Raw genomic sequence first — 17,829 nt, forward strand, 5'->3', positions numbered from 1 at the left:
CATAGTAAGGGGATATATAACATATACACCAATAAATATAATCCAAGAAAATTTGAGTAGGAAAGAATCCTAAAAATAAGTGACTGATGTTGAGGAGAAATCAAGACATCTTAGGAAGCAGCTAGGTGGCTCAGTGGATTGAAAGTCAGGGCTGGTGGTCCTGGTTTCAAATCTGAGTTCAGATATTCCAAACTATGTGAACCTGGACAAATCATTTAACCCCTGTTGCTTAGTCCTCACTTCTCTTCTGCCTTGGGACCAATACTTACTAATCTTCCTGAGTTCCTGGGCTACTCTAATAGCTTCCTATTGGTCTCCAGCCAATCACATCCTTCTCCAATCTGTCTTCTAATACCCGGAGCTGACTATGTCACCCTCTCCTCTCCCCTCCTCTCCTCTTTCCTTCCCTCCCTTCTTCTCTCCCCTCTTCTTTCCTCTCCTCTCTCCTTTTTCTCCTCTCCTCTCCTCTCACCTGATTCTACTCCCTTCCCTCCTCACCTTCTCTCTTCTTGGGTTCATAAACTAGAAAAAAAACAAAAACATTAGGCAGCTAAATAGTGAAGTGGATAGAATGTCAGCCTAGAGTTAGGAAGTTAGGAAGACTCATCTTCCTGAGTTCAAATCTGGCCTCAGATGCTTCCTAGCTGTGTGACTTTGTTTGCCTCAGTTTCCTCATCTGTAAAGTGAACTGGAGAAGGAAATGACAAAATACTTCAGTATCTTTTCCAAGAAAACCCAAAATGGGGTCATGAAGTCTGAAACGATTTAACAACAAAGCAAAAATGTTGAGGCCATAGAATCCAACCCCCTAATTTTTACAGATGAGAAAACTGAATCACAGAGAAGTTTAATGATTTTCCCAGAGCCACACAGCTGGTACAATTTCTGCAGGAAGCCAAAACTGAATTTGGTACCCGGAGCACTCCAAACAGCTCTGCTTACCCCTCCATTGAAACTGCTAAAAGGGGGATCAGAGATACCTCTATAAACTCTACATTAAAAAAAAAAAAACTTTTCTCCCCAATTACATGTAGAAACAATTTTTAACAATTTTTTCTGACATTTTGCACTCTAGATTCTCTCCCTCCCCGCTTCCCAGATGGCAAATAATCTGATATTGATTATACCATTTCTGTCATGCAATAACTATTTCCATATTCCTCACACCATGGAAGAAGAAATATTTCACACATACAAGAAAAAACTGATGAAGACAATAAAATGAAAAAATAGTGTGCTTCAATATGCATTCAGACTTTGACAATTCCTTCTATGGTTGTGGATAGCATTTCTCATCATGATAAATACTGCATTTCATTTTTTTTTTAACCCTTATCTTCTGTCCTAGAATCAACACTGGGTATTGGTTCCAAGGGTTAGACAATTAAATGACTTGCCCAGAGTCATACAGCTAGGAAGTGTCTGAGGCCAGATTTGAACCTAGGATGTCCTATCTCTGGGTCCTTTTCTCCATCCACTGAGTCACCCAGCTGCCCTAAAACTGCATTTCTTAAAGACAAAAAAGTCAGGCCAAAGATAAAAGGCCAAATACTAACAGCAATGAATATGGATGTGAGGATGGTGCAGAAATAAGGGGAGAATGGATTGCTGGTGATTCAAAGAATTTTTTTATTTCCTAGGGTATGGCAGCCAATATGAGTCTCATGAGGTCATATATATCCCATCTCCACCATTGATACTAAATTCTCCAAATGTTTGATTTTGATGCCTTCCAGAATCTGTTTGTGTCTTCTTCCTTAGGTCAGACTCCTCAAGGCCCTTAGTGGTCTTGGGTAGGAGAGCATGGGAGTAGGGACTTTTCCAGTTGAACGGAGAACCCTGAAGAAGTGACAAATACAGATGAGAATCTCCTAACATCCCATCTTTTTTTCCTTTGGCTTTTCCTCCTAGATGAACTGAGTGTGTGTCCCAAAGGGATTACCTCCAAGGTTTTCCGTTTCAATGTATCCTCAGTGGAGAAGAATGGAACCAATCTGTTCCGAGCTGAATTCCGTGTCTTGAGGGTACCCAACCCCAACTCCAAACGGCATGAGCAGAGAATTGAGCTCTTTCAGGTGAGTCTCCCCATTTCTGGTAGCAAAGACTCCTCCCCTAATGAGTGAAAGAGTTTTCCCCAGTTGTTAGACATCTTTCCATTTGTCAGAGAGCTATCATCCTCATGTTCTCTCTTATTAATACAGCCTTGAAAGGGTCAGGTTGGAAGGCAGGTAGGTGGCTGATTCAGTAGATAGAGATCCAGGCAGGCCTGGAGATAGGAAATCCTGGGTTCAAATCTAGTCTCAGATACTTCCTAGCTAAGTCACCTTGGGCAAATCATTTAATCTCCATTGTTCAGGCTTTACCACTCTTTTGTCTTGGAACTGCTACTTAATGTTGATTCTAAAAAAGAAGGTAAGAGTTTTTTAAAAAAGGAAAAAGAAAGAAAAAGTCAGGATGGATCCTGGTATGTGAGAGAAATCATAAGTTCCTAATTTCCATAAATGGCAAAGGGGTACTACAATGGAAAGATTCAGAAGATATCAATTCCAATCCCATTATGTTAACTTGCCCATCTTATTTCATTTTATCAGGTTTCAGTTTCCCTATCTGTAAAAATGAAGGGATTAGACTAGATGACCTTTGAGGCCCCTTCCAGGTGACTATCATAAACAACTTCATAAAGTATGTAGGACAAATGGTATTGTCCCCATTGGCTTAAAAACAAAAAACAAAATGGGGGAACCAGATAAGCTTTCTTGAGATCACAGCTGGTCAGCCAGTGAACTGAAACTAAAACTTCTTAGCCCCAGTGAATGGTCTTTCACCGTGCTAACACTTTTCACACATTCTCACACAACATTCTCTCTTCCACATCTCTGCCTTTGCATGGCACGTACCTCAAGAAAGAAGACTAAAGAAGCAGCAGCAGCGTCAGTGTGGGGATGCAGTGGATGGAGCATTTGACCTGAAGTCATGAAAACTTGAACTCAAATTCTGTCTCAGATGCTTACTAGCTGTGTGACACCGGTCAAGTCACTTAGCCTCTATCTGCCTCAGTCTCTGTACTTGTAAAATAATCTCTCCAGGGTATTGTGAGGATTAGTGGAAATATGTAAAGTGCTTTGAAAATCTTAAAGTATTTTACATGCTACCTATTATTATTATTCAAGATATAGCATTAGCATCACTTTCTACATGAACCTTTTCCTGATCCCTCCTCAGATGTGAGTGTCCTTCTCAAACTACCTCGTGTGTATCTACTTTATATTTATTCTGCATTCATCCATCCATCCATCTATCTGTCTATCTGTCTTCTTGTCTATCTATCTGTCTGTCTGTCTATCTATCTATCTGTCTGTCTTCTTTTCTGTCTGTCTGCCTCTCTTCTTGTCTGTCTATCTATCATCTGTCTTCTTGTCTATCTATCTATCTGTCTCTCTGTCTATCTGTCTGTCTTCTTTTCTGTCTGTCTGTCTCTCTTCTTGTCTGTCTATCTATCGTCTGTCTTCTTGTCTGTCTATCTATCTGTCTGTCTGTCTATCTATCTGTCTGTCTGTCTTCTTTTCTGTCTGTCTGTCTCTCTTCTTGTCTGTCTATCTATCATCTGTCTTCTTGTCTGTCTGTCTGTCTTGGCTGGCTGGCTGGCTGGCTATCTATCTATCTATCTATCTATCTATCTATCTATCTTCCTTAGTCATGTCTGACTCTTTGTGACCTCATCAGAGTTATTTATTTTTTTTTTGGCAAAGTTACTGGAGTGGTTTTCCGCCTTCTTCTCCAGCTTATTTTACAGATGAGGAAACTGAGGCAAACAGGGTTAAGTGACTTGCCCAGGGTCACAGAGCTAGGAAGTATCTAAGGTCAGATATAAACTTGTCTTTATGACTCCAGATGGAATACTCTATTTGCTGTGTCATCTAGTTCCCTACACATACATCTACATAAAAACATATGCATGTATGCATACATAAACATGCATATATTATAAATACATATATATAATATATGTGTGTTTATTTATATATCCATCATATATATATATATACACACACATCCCTTATCTCCCCATAGAATGTGAACTCCTTGCAGGTAGCAATTATCCTGTTCTTTTATTGTACAAATACAAAATAAGAGTAGGTACTTAGACTGATTAATGGAGGAGGGAAAGGGATGGGAAGAAGCATTTATTAAGTGGCTACTCCCTTCAAAGGGCTGTGCTAAGTACTTTACAACTTTTCTCTTTCCAGAGTGACTGTCTCATCTGCTGCCTCTATATAGTTTGCTTGCAACTGTTTTTAACTCATCCCCTTAGATTTAAGAATGGCCTCTGACTTTGGCCTCTTTTTATTTCCCTAGTGTTTGGCCCAGTGCCTGGCACATAGTAGATGCTTAGTAAATATTGATGAATTGATTGAGAGCTCACTTCTCTCTCTCCCCACAGATCCTTCGGCCGGATGAACACATCGCCAAACAACGCTACATCAGTGGCAAGAACCTGCCCACTCGAGGCACGGCAGAGTGGCTGTCTTTTGATGTTACTGACACCGTTCGGGAATGGCTCCTGCACAGAGGTGGGCCTTCCCCTTTCTCTGTCTCATAGGGATGGTTACTTTGGACTTTCTTAGTTCTTACTGGCATTTGCACCTGCCCCATCCACAATGACTTATGCCTGGGATGTGGTTGGTGTGGACTTCACAAAGTCCTAGGCTAACTCTATGACTAATAGTTAACTTTTTAAAAATCTCTTATCTCCTGTCTTAGAATGGATACTAAATATTGATTCCAAAACAAAATAATGGTGAGGGCTAGCAATTGGGGTTAAGTGATGTGATGGGTCACAGAAATATCTGAGGTTAAATTTGAACCCAGGACCTCCCATCTCTAGACCTGGCTCTCTGTCCACAGAGCCACCTAGCTGCCTCAAAGGTTATTAATGAAAATATACAAAGGACCTTGCCTTCCTGGCTGGAGGATATCTTGAGTAGTCACTCTTTTGACTACTTTCACCAATGCAGATTGCACTGTCTGTTTCTTAGTAAGTCATAGGACTATATAGATTTAGAGCGGAGGGAAAAAAATCTTAAACATTGAGTCTAGCCTCTTAATTTTATAGAAGAGGAAACTGAAGCATACACAGGGTAAATGTCTGAATATTATAATAATAAGTGCCTGAAGAAGGATTTGGACCCCAGATCTTCTTGATGCCAAGTCTATTTATTTGATGTTCTTCCTTCCTTCCTTCCTTCCTCCCTCCCTTCCTTCCTTCCACCCTCCCTCCTTTCCTTCCTTCCTTCCTTCCTTCCTTCCTTCCTTCCTTCCTTCCTTCCTTCCTTCCTTCCTTCCTTCCTTCCTTCCTTCCTTCCTTCCTTCCTTCCTTCCTTCCTTCCTTCCTTCCTTCCCTCCACCCTCCCTCCCTCCCTTCCTATCTCCCTCCCTCCCTATCTCCCTCCCTCCTCCCTCCCTCCCTTTCTCCCTCCCTCCCTCCCTCCATTCCTCTTTCCCTCCCTCCCTCTCTCTCTCCCTCCCTCCCTCCCTCCCTCCTTTCCTTCCTTCCTGAGATGTGGTGATTTAAAGGCAGTACACAAGCTCTAAGTAGATGAAGGACACAATCTTGTCAATGCTCCCTCTTTTCTCTGTCACCCTATTCTCTCCTGCTGCTTCCCTAAGAGAATACAAATAATTCTCTGCAGAACATGCCCTGGGGCTGTCCACTCAGGCAGAATTTCATCAAACCTAACAAAAAGGGAACAGAAAGGGGAGACTTGAGAATATTAAATTCCTCTTAGAATAACTGCCTGCTGTTGATTAAATTCATCTGGATTCCTTTCAGTCGCTTTATTTTTATGACTGCCATTCTCTGAGAAGTTTTCAGGGACCAATATTTCTAATCACCTGACTCCACTAAGGAACTGAAAGGTTGCAATCTGCATTAGTAGAGGTGGTCAAAGGAGTAACCACTCTGGGAGTTCCTCCCTCAGGGACATGAAGGTTCTCGGAATATTTTTGTAAATAGTTAATATCTACTCACACAGGGAACCTAGGGTTTAGTGAAGTCCACTCTAATAATGCCTCAGGCACAATTAATTATGTATGTACCATGTTTATTAGGAAACTATGATTTTCCTAATAAACGTAGGTCCATCACTAACTAATCATAAAATTAGTTCTGTCACTGGAGCTCTTTGTTTCCCCCAAAGACAAATATTTCTATTAGAGTGTGGTAGCTAAACAAAACCAGTTTACATTTATATGGCATTTAACATTTTTTATTGCATTTCATATATTAGTTTGACTATCAAAAATAATCTTGAGGCCTGTAAAACAAGTTGAAGTACCTCCATTTGTTTGGGGAGAAAAAAACTGAAGATCCGAGAGTTTGAGTGACTTTCTTGAGGTCATATAGCTAGCTGGTTGGCATGACAGCTGGGGCTAGAATGTCAATCCCAATGGGACTCAAGTTTTCACTTTGCTCTGCTTTTCACACAAGGTGTTCAATCCCCCACCTCTGCCTTTGCATTGATCATTCCCCATGCATGGAGTATATTCACTCTTTACCTCTACCTCAGAGTTGCATTCTGAATCCATTACCTCTTTATCTGGAGGTGGATAACATGTTTTATCATTACTTCTTTGGAATTGTAATTGTTTATTGTGTGGACCAGAATTCCTAAGTCTTTCAAAGTAGTTTGTCATACATAATAGACTAGACTAGAATATATTATTATAACTTTGTATAATTAACATATAATATATAATAAGGTAAATTATATATATATATGTATGTATATAGCCCAGGGTGTTACAAGTCTTAAAAAATGAAGGATGAGCAATAATTATATTATTCTCCTACTTCTGTTCACTTCACTCTGCATCAGTTTATACAAATCTTCCTAGGTTGCTCTGAAACTGTTCCCTTCATTTTTAAAAAACTAGTACAGCCTCAGACACTTCCCAGCTAGGTGACCCTGGACAAGTCACTTAACCCCCATTGCCTAGCCCTTATCATTCTTCTGCCTTGGAACCAATATACAGTATTGATTACAAGATGTAAGGTAAGGGTTAAAAAAAAAACAAACAACTATTACCATATGACTTAGAACCAATACATTGTATCCATTCCAAGGCAGAAGAGTGGTCAAGGCTTGGCAATGGGGGTTTGATGACTTGCCCTGAGTCACACAGCTAGGAAGTATCTGAGTTCAGATTTGAACCTTGGACTTCACATCTCTGGAACTGGCTTTCAATACTCTGAGCCACTTCTGCCCTCCTGTCCCCTTCATCATTTCTTATAGCCAATAGTATTATATCACACTCATATGCCATAACTTGCTTAGTCATTCACCAATTGATGAGCATCCCAGCAGTTTCTCTTTATTTTCCTTCATTCCTTCCTTTGTTCCTTTCTGCCTTCCCTCCCTCCTTCTCTTCCTCCCTTTCTCTTTCTTTCTTTCTTTCTTTCTTTCTTTCTTTCTTTCTTTCTTTCTTTCTTTCTTTCTTTCTTTCTTTCTTTCTTTCTTTCTTTCTTTCTTTCTTTCTTTCTTTCTTTCTCTCTCTCTCTCTCTCTCTCTCTTCTTTCTTTCTTTCTTTCTTTCTTTCTTTCTTTCTTTCTTTCTTTCTTTCTTTCTTTCTTTCTTTCTTTCTTTCTTTCTTTCTTTCTTTCTTTCTTTCTTTCTTTCTTTCTTTCTTTCTTTCTTTCTTTCTTTCTTTCTTTCTTTCTTTCTTTCTTTCTTTCTTTCTTTCTTTCTTATAAAAAAGAACTGCTATAAATATTTTTGACCAAATGGATCCCTTTCTACTTTCTTTGATCTCTTCAGAGTTTAGGGCTAGTAGTGGTATCTCTGGATCAAAGGATAGGCATAGTTCCAAACTGCATCTCAGAATGGTTAGATGAGCTGTTTTCTCATAGCCCAAGTGCCATTTTCTGCATGAAGACTTCCATAAGTCCCTCAACTGCTAGTATCTTCCCATGCAAACTACTTGCATTTAACTACTTCATATATATGCTATTTATTCATTTTATATTAATATTGAATACATCTAAATATACACCTGTTTCTCTCATTGTAATCTATGCTCCGTAGCCTGCCACATAGTAGGTACTTAAATCTTATAGATTATTTTTAAATTCACCATTTCTGAAAAGCGGAATTGTTAGCTTGCCCCAGTATCATAAGTGAATTGTTGCAAAGTTACTCTCATTCTGGCTCTTAGTGAATGTGGGAACATTGGTCTTGTTTGTCTCCACTATCATTTATCTGTTTTTCTTCTTTATGTCTTTTGTGGATTTTTTAATCTTTCTCTGTGATTTCTTGCCTACTCTCTTTTCAGGACTTACTGGCTGGACCAAGGCTTATTGGACCTGACCAGACATTTTTACATGTCTTTGTCTCAATTCTGAACAGAGCTTTACTCTGTACCTCTACCCATATATTTCTGTATTGTGCACTCCAATGATGAGACAGACTTTTCTTTCTTCTTTCTTATTATATTCCTTTTTCCTCCCTTTTCTGATCTCTCAAGACTCAACATGGAACAAAACCACTTCTGTGCCCTTTGTTTACCTTATTTTATTCCCTCTAGGGCCCTTGAAGACATCTGAATTATAAAGGGGGCCATTTGTCTCTTCTCCTATTGATGTAACCCCTTTCAACTGCTCAAATTACTTCTTTCTAGGTTTTTCTTGACCCCTGTGTTTACATTCCAAAATTTCTACTAAGTCCTATCTTTTCATCAAGAATATTAAAACTCCTCTTTTCCATTAAACATTTTCAAGATACAGGTTTTTTTTTTTTAACCCATCTTAGAATCAATACTGTGTGTTGGTTCCAAGGTGGAAGAATGGTAAGGGATAAGTAATAGGGGAGGTTAAGTGACTTGCCCAGGGTCATATAGCTAGGAAGTGTGTGAAGGCAGATTTGAACTCAGGGCTTCTTGTTTCCAGACCTGGCTCTCTCTCCACTGAGACACCTAGCTGCCCCTTATCTTCAGCTGTGTAGAATAAATTATTCTAGGTTATAAGCCTTTATCTTTTACCTTTTGGAATATTATATTCCATGGTTTACTTTCCATTCTGTTAGTTTCTATCAAGTCTTGTATGATCTTGACTGTGGTTTCTTGGCCCTTGAATTCTTTCTTTCTGGCTATTTTTTCCCCCTTTAACCTGTAACCTCTGGATTTTGGTTATGACATTCCTGGGAATTTTCATTTGCGTTTTTTTTTCAGGTGACCAATGGATTGTTTCTATTGTCACTTTGCCTGCTAGTTCTGGTAAATCTGGGAAGTTTACACTAAAGCTTTCTTGAAATATATTTAAAATTTGTGTTTGGTCAAGATTTAAAAGGAAATTGTTGATTCTTTTGGTACTTGACATGCTTTCTAAGACAACTTTTTGATAGTTATTTTTTCTTCTACTTGTTTAATCTTTTGATTTTTACCCTTTTCTCCCAATTCAACAAGCACTTATAATAATAATAATAACAACTATTATTATTATTAGGAAATTGGGATTAAGTGACTTGCCCAGGACCACATAGCTAGAAGGGTCTGAGGTCATATTTGAATCCAGGACCTCTCATTTCCAGTCCTGGCTCTTTATCCACTGAACTACCTAGCTGCCCCACAACAAGGTTTGATTAAACACCTATTATGTGCCAGGCACTGTGCTAGGTATTAGGAATAGATAACAATTAGGAACTGTCTTATAATTTTATTTTTTTTTATTCTGAACTTAAGAAACATCAAATAAAATTAGCAGTTCCATATACAAAATGGAATGGGAAAAAAAGACTCATAATGAAACCACAAATTTCTATTACATACATCTTGCTTTTCTTTTTAAGTATATAACATTTGAAATTTGTTCCATTTTTTTTGTCACTTCATCAAACTACTGACTTTTATTTGATCTATTTTAATTATCAAGGAGTCTGCTACTTGAGTAAGATTTTCCAGCATCTGGCCTAAGCAATTTTTTTCCTTCTAGTTTTTTCTTACAAAGCTCTTGTTTCATTAAAAAAAAAAATCTCTTGCCTGGCTCCTTCCAGGTACTCTTGTGATCCTTGTAGCCAAGGTATTTTTCATGAGGTTTTGCAAGTATTTATTGCAGAGCTATTTTCTTCTATGTTTTCCTTTTGGGAATCTCTGAATCCATAATATTTCTTCATAGTGTTCAATGCTTTTTTACTTTTACTCCTATCACCAACTTTGGGTCCCCACCTGGGACTTTGTGCCAGGGTCAGGCTTTGCGTCTTTCCACACTTGTAGGTGTCTTGGCCAGGCTGTTTGGTCCTGAACTTAGTTTCCTGAGATCTTGCCACTGGTTTTTAACCTTCTCTGGTGAATCTGGTCCCACAGAAGCAGTAGTTATCAGTGTTCCCCCAGTTAGAAGCCTGTGGTTGCTTTCCCCAGTAGGGACACTACCATAATCTTCTATCCCCACTGGGGCTTCCCTGGTCAGAGATGCTCCTACAGTCTTCTTTTCCCCCTAGTGATTGGACCCTGACACAGTCTTTCATCTTGCTGAGGACTATGATAATAATAGCTGAAATTCATAGAGTGCTTTTAAGTTAACAAAGTACTTTCTAATACATTATCGAATCTCAATCTCCCAATAACTCTGTTTGGTACATATACGTGTTATTCATTTTACAGATGAGGAAACTGTGGGTAGGAGAGGTTAAGTGACTTGGCCAAGATCTATGCCTCACCAGCAAGTTGACTCACATAACCCTTCACTTTTATGCCATACAGTATGACTAATGGATGTGTAAGAGGACACTAAGTATATGAAGAAGGAAAATTGCCTGGCTTGCGATTTGTCATTGGATGAGATTGAATTAGTCTATTAGTCTGCTATATCTTAGATAATCCTGCAGATGGACAATGAACTTGGCCCAAAGTTGAACCCGGGGAAAGCAGGCCTTATCCCTTTTGAGAAACTTCATAGTGCTGTGAACGATTTCCAGTGGCCAAAGATTCCCAAGGTCTATGGCAAGTTGAGTAGATTAACTGTCGGGGAGTTATAGAAAGACTTGAATAAGAATAGTACAAGGAGAGATGGTATGAATGGGTTGTGATCTATGCCAACACAGGAAATATCCACGCTGCTGAGATTGGGAACCCACTGAAAGATGATACTCAATTCCCTACCCTACCCCAAGGAGGCATCCCTTGACTCCAGCACAAACTCGCCTATAAGTTTTTCCTTATTAGAAAATAGTTTGGATGTAATCCCACCCTTTTTATTTAGGCAGTTCCAATTCTTCCTCCGGGAAGTTGCCAAAGACATGATCCTTTATGATGTTGTGGATAAAAACATGCAGATCACATTGAAGTCCTTTTCTGATGCTTCACTCTGGCCCAAGGTGGCTCTGGGTTCTAGATGGTTATACTGAAAAAGTTTATACTGCTTTGATAGTACTAAGCTCAAAAGGCTTTTGCATATGGATCCCATTTCAATTAATGCAAACAATGAATCCTGTGAAGAGGCCACATTATTTGAATTTATGTGGAATACTTATATTGGACGAGAACCAAGGTATATATTTTATAAAATTAGAACTCCTAATGGAGGGATTAGAATACCTAGGACCACTTCTGGAGGTTTATTATTTAGGCTAATCAGGATCTAGTATCTGTTACTTTAGCTGATGATTCATGAAAGCATGTTTGTTTCCAATAGCCAAAAATATCTTTAAAAATGAATGTCTGAAACGAGTGAGGAAAAAAAGTCTCTGTAATGGAATAGAAACATCTTTAGAGCATGGAGCTGTTCTATAAAGGTATAATGCCCTCAAATGCCCCCTAAACATTCATTGATGTTTATCTTTTTATAATAGGAAATGAAATTGCCCTCTAATAGATGTCTTCATTGATAATACTCTTGGACTATTCATATGCCCTAGATAAGAGGAAAGGAGGATTCCTTCTGAAGTTCTTTGTGATTCCTAAAAGGACTTTTTTTTGACACTAGAAATTATTGATGATGTATAAACTTGGGAGCAGAAACTGGATATTATTTATTCTTTTTTATTTTTAAATTAAAAAAAAAAAACCCTTAATCTTCTGTCTTGGAGTCAATACTGTGTATTGGCTCCAAGACAGAAGAGTGGTAAGGGCTAGGCAATGGAGGTCAAGTGACTTGCCCAGGGTCACACAGCTGGGAAGTGTCTGAGGCCAGATTTGAACCTAGGACCTCCCATCTCTAGGTTTGGCTCTCAATCCACTGAGACATCTAGCTGCCCTGGATACCATTTATTCTTGACTCTTTCTCTCACCCCTTGACTTCCATCTATCCCAATACTTGTACATAGTAGGTGTCTTATTTACCATCTCTTAAATAAATTAATGAATTCTTGGAATTTTCTTTCCTCTAAGTATAGATTGCCCACAATAATAGACACTGGGGGCTTCTTCTATTTCCCATTGTATTTTACAGAGTTCCACTCTCTTTCTTTATTCTTAAAAGGAGGGAGTCTGGGTCCACATCTGCGCTAGCTGTGACCTTCCCCAGGAAGCAAAATTCATTTCTTACTATTCATATCTTTCCTCCACAGAGTCCAACCTGGGGTTAGAGATCAGCATTCATTGTCCGTGTCATACCTTCCAATCTAATGGAGACATCTTGGAGAACATTCATGAGGTGATGGAGATCAAATTTAAAGGTAACAGGGCATGTCCATAAAAATGGGCCTGGGGAAATAAATGCAATTAGGTGGGGAAGAATCTGGGCAAGATTCCAAGGACAGAAATCAAAGACCCAGACACAGAACTGTTTGAGAACTATGTTTGTTGTTGTTGTTTAGTCAATTAGTTATGTCTGACCCTTTGGGACCCCATTTGGGATTTTCTTGGAATAGTTTACCATTTCCTTCTCCAACTCATTTTTAAGATGAGGAAACTGAGGCAAACAGAGTGAAGTGATTTGCCCAGGATCACATAGCTAGTATCTGAGGCCACATTTAAATGTAGGTCCTCCTGACTCCAGATCAGGGCTCTATTCACTGTGCCCCCTAGATTTCCCTGAAAACTGTAAAGTATCTCCTAAGTATATATGACTGAATGTCAGTCTAAAAATTAAAGCTCCCATTTCTTATTTTTTTTCATTTTTTATTGTCATGCAAAACCCACTTCCATATTGTTCATTGTTGTAAGAGCAAACTCATCCATAAACAAACCCCCAAAATAAGACCAAAGATACACTGATATGAAAGACAACTCCAACAGTTCTTTCTCTGGAGGTGGAAAGCATTCCCCGCCATTATTAGTCTTTCAGGATTATCCTGGATCAGTGCATTGCTGAATAGCTCTTATTTCTATAAACCTTAAAGGTTTGCAATGCACTTTAAATACTGCCTCACTTGAGTGTCACACCAGCCTTGGGAAAATAGATGCTATTATTATGTTTTTTATCATTGGTCCACAGTCACTTAGGTAGTGAGTGTCTGAGGCAGCATTCAATATCAGACTTTTCTTACTCCCAGTCTGGAATTATAGCCACTATAATCGACAGAAAGAAGATAGTTTGGGACAGCTAGGTAGCTCAGTAGATTGAGATTCAGGCCAAGAGATGGGTTCAAATAGCGATGTGATCCTGGACAAGTCACTTAACCTCCATTGCCTAGCCCTTACCACTCTTCTGCCTTGGAAACAACACACAGTATTTATTCTAAGACAGAAGGTAAAAGGGGAAAAGGTAAAAAGTAAAAAAAAAAAAAGGGCTTCCGGTTAAGATGGCGGCTTAGAGGCAGCAAAAGTTCAGACCTCTGAAAACCCTTCCTTACTGATCACAAACTGAATGCTCCTAGGGGTCTGAAATTCAAACTTAACAACAGGAAAGAGCCAGGGAACCCTCCTTCTGGACTCGGATCAAAAGGTATGCCCCCCAAAAGCCAGAATCCTAGATCACATGGGTCTAAGGGAAAGGCAGAAGGAAGGTCCCAGGACCCCTCCCCCCAACCCAGAGCGCTGAGCCTGCAGCAGCAGCAGGAACCTCAGAGCCAGCAAAAGGGCCTCAGGGCTGGCTGTTCTGAAGGGCGCACCTTGAAAGCAACCTGAGCCAGTCTCGGGGGCGTCCAACACAGATGGCAGAGAAACAGAGAGAGATGGGGGACCCTGTAGGGCCCTGGCTGGGTCCTTCCTTCTGAGTCTCACTGGAGGTTTTTGCTTCAAGGCACATCCAGACAAACCCAGCTAAACCTAATCCATCAGGAGCCCTCAGAGCTCAGGGAGGCCAGAACCCCAGTGCAGGGTCTTCTAAAAGGACAGAAACCTTAGGGCCGGCAAAGGCACTGAGGTACCTTACGGACAGTGCTGTGCCAGGCTCAGAGCATGGAAGTAAGGCAGCGGAGAAGCAACTGTAGGGAACTGAGAGCAGTAACACCCAAAACACCAGCAGGCAGGGGAGGGCAGACCCTGGGCTTCCCTGGGAAGACAGCGCAGCTATGGAGAATGGACAATTTGCCTGGGGCTAAAGCCTTGGACCATCAGACAGATACACTAAGAGCCAGTCCTCCTCACTCAGATAGAGATGGCAAACAGTACAGAAGTGCAAAAAGCCTCCAAACACCAAGAAAAGCAAGAAGAAGGGGGTGACTTTGGACACATTTTATGGAGCAAAAATACAAAATACAGAGGAGATAGAAGAGGAAACACAAACAAATGCTCCAAAACCTTCCAAAGGAAATGGAAATTCTCCACAAACTCTTGAAGAATTCAAATTGGAAATTATCAAAAAGATGGAAGCCTTCTGGCAGGAAAAATGGGAAACAATGCAAAAGGAACTCAGCAATCTGAGAGACCAAAATATGCAAATGCAGAAACAGCTTGAAGCCTCAAAAAACAGGTCAGACCAAACTGAAAAGGAAAACCAGTCTTTAAAGGTCAGAATCGGGCAACTGGAAGACAATGATCTTGCAAAAGAGCAAGAATTAATAAAGCAAAGTCAAAAGCCTAAAGAATTGGAAGATAACATAAAATATCTCACTGACAAGGTGACAGACCTGGAAAACAGAGGAAGGAGAGATAATCTGAGAATCATTGGTCTATCAGAGAAGCCAGAAATAAATAGTAATCTTGATATCATAATACATGATATCATCAAAGAAAACTGCCCAGAGATTCTAGAAAAAGGAGACAAAATATGCATTGAAAGAGTTCACAGAACACCCTCTACACTAAATCCCCAAAAGACAACTCCCAGGAATGTAATTGCCAAATTCCAAAGCTTCCAAGCAAAAGAAAAAAATCTTACAAGAAGCCAGAAAAAGACAATTTAAATATAAAGGAACACCAATCAGGGTCACGCAGGGCCTAGCAATTTCTACTCTGAATGACCATAAGGCATGGAACATGATATTCAGAAAAGCAAGAGAGCTGGGTCTTCAACCAAGAAATAGCTATCCATCAAAACTGACTATATATTTCCAGGGGAAAGTATGTGCATTCAACAAAATACAAGATTTCCAAACACTTGTAAAGAAAAGACCAGAGCTCTGTGGAAAGTTTGATATCCAAACACAAAGAGCAAGAGAAACATGAAAAGGTAAATATGAAGGAAAGGGAAAAGGAGAAAAATGTTTTCTTTTTCTTTTATTCAAATTCTCTTCTATAAGGACTACATTTATCAATTTATATATATTAATCTGTGGAGAAAATGTAATGTGTAACCCTCAAAAATTGTATGCATCATTAGAGTAGTAAGAAGAATAAGCATAGGAAAAGTTTGGGGCATCAAGAAGATATGGAGAAAGGGGGGGATAGAAAGAAAAAGGGAGGGGGGAATCATAGATGGTACTAAGATATACTCCAAGAAATAGGAAAAAAAAAACTAAATAGAATAATCTTTCTCACACAAAGATACACATGGGAAGGGGAGGGGAAGAATTCTCCTATAAGAAGGAGAGGAAGAGACTTTTACTTAAACCTTACTCTCAGTGAAATCAACTCTGAGAGGGAAGAGCATCAAGATCCATTGGGATCTTGAATTTTATCTTATCGAATGGGGTAAGGGAGAAGGGAAAACTAAAGGGGGTAGGGGGAGAGGGAACACAAAAAGGGAGGGAAGGAGAGGGGGAGGGGAAGGGAACAAAAAGGGAGGGGCTAGAAAGGGAAATATATCAAGGGAGGGGACTAGGGGGACTGATTTAAAGTAAATAAGTTTTAAAATCAGGCTTAAAATCAGGCTTAAAAGGTTATAGCTAAAGAAGAAAGGTCAGAATTAGGGGAGGATATCAAAATGCCAGGGAGTCCACAAGTGACAATCATAACTTTGAACATGAATGGGATGAACTCACCCATAAAACGTAGATGAATAGCAGAATGGATTAGAATCCAAAACCCTACCATATGTTGTCTTCAAGAAACATACTTGAGGCAGGTAGACAAAAGGTCAGAATTAAAGGATGGAGTAAGACCTTCTTGCCTCATCTGATAGAAAGAAGGCAGGAGCTGTAATCATGATATCTGACAAAGCCAAAGCAAAAATAGACCTGATTAAAAGGGATAGGGAAGGTAAATATATTTTGTTAAAAGGGACTTTAGATAATGAGGAAATATCACTAATCAACATGTATGCACCAAATAGTATAGCATCCAAATTTCTAATGAAGAAACTAGGAGAATTGAAGGAGGAAATAGACAGTAAAACCATATTAGTGGGAGATTTGAACCAACCACTATCAAATTTAGATAAATCAAATAAAAAAATAAGAAAGTGGTAAAAGAAGTGAATGAAATATTAGAAAAATTAGAGTTAATAGACATATGGAGAAAAATAAATAGGGACAAAAAGGAATATACCTTCTTCTCAGCACCACATGGCACATTCACAAAGATTGACCATACACTAGGTCACAGAAACATGGCATACAAATGCAGAAAAGCAGAAATAATAAATGCACCCTTTTCAGATCATAAGGCAATAAAAATAATGATCAGTAAGGGTACATGGAGAACCAAATAAAAAATTAATTGGAAATTAAATAATATGATACTCCAAAATCGGTTAGTTAGAGAACAAATCATAGAAACAATTAATAATTTCATTGAGGAAAATGACAATGGTGAGACATCCTTTCAAACCTTTTGAGATGCAGCCAAAGACTTTAAAACCAAGCAAGACTTAGAGAGTCACAAAATGTAAAATAAATAATTTTGACTACATCAAATTAAAAAGCTTTTGTACAAACAAAACCAATGTAACTAAAATTAGAAGGGAAGCAACAAATTGGGAAACAATCTTCATAAAAACCTCTGACAAAGGTTTAATTACTCAAATTTACAAAGAGCTAAATCAATTGTACAAAAAAATCAAGCCATTCTCCAATTGAAAAATGGGCAAGGGACATGAATAGGCAGTTTTCAGCCAAAGAAATCAAAACTATTAATAAGCACATGAAAAAGTGTTCTAAATCTCTTATAATCAGAGAGATGCAAATCAAAACAACTCTGAGGTATCACCTTACACCTAGCAGATTGGCTAACTTGACAGCAAAGGAAAGTAATGAATGCTGGAGGGGATGTGGCAAAGTAGGGACAATAATTCATTGGTGGCAGGGTTGTGAATTGATCCAACCATTCTGGAGGGCAATTTGGAACTATGCCCAAAGGGCGATAAAAGACTGTCTGCCCTTTGATCCAGCCATAGCACTGCTGGGTTTGTACCCCAAAGAGATAATAAGGAAAAAGACTTGTACAGGAATATTCATAGCTGCGCTCTTTGTAGTGGCAAAAAATTGGAAAATGAGGGTATTCCCTTCAGTTGGGGAATGGCTGAACAAATTGTGGTATATGTTGGTGATGGAATACTATTGTGGTAAAAGGAATAATAAA

General features: G+C 39.1%; 1 protein-coding gene across 2 annotated transcripts in view; it reads left to right on the forward strand.

Annotated features, from left to right (window-relative positions):
* TGFB3 (transforming growth factor beta 3) overlaps positions 1-17,829 on the forward strand; it is a 41,593-nt gene that overhangs the window by 11,157 nt on the left and 12,607 nt on the right. For both annotated transcript variants that reach the window (XM_016433014.2, XM_001367475.4), the window contains 3 exons: positions 1,912-2,075; positions 4,442-4,571; positions 12,555-12,662. In XM_016433014.2, coding sequence (XP_016288500.1) covers positions 1,912-2,075; positions 4,442-4,571; positions 12,555-12,662 — 402 coding nt within the window. The remainder of the gene's footprint in view (positions 1-1,911; positions 2,076-4,441; positions 4,572-12,554; positions 12,663-17,829) is intronic.

Source organism: Monodelphis domestica, chromosome 1 (genome assembly GCF_027887165.1).
Source record: "Monodelphis domestica isolate mMonDom1 chromosome 1, mMonDom1.pri, whole genome shotgun sequence".
NCBI classification, from domain to species: domain Eukaryota; kingdom Metazoa; phylum Chordata; class Mammalia; order Didelphimorphia; family Didelphidae; genus Monodelphis; species Monodelphis domestica.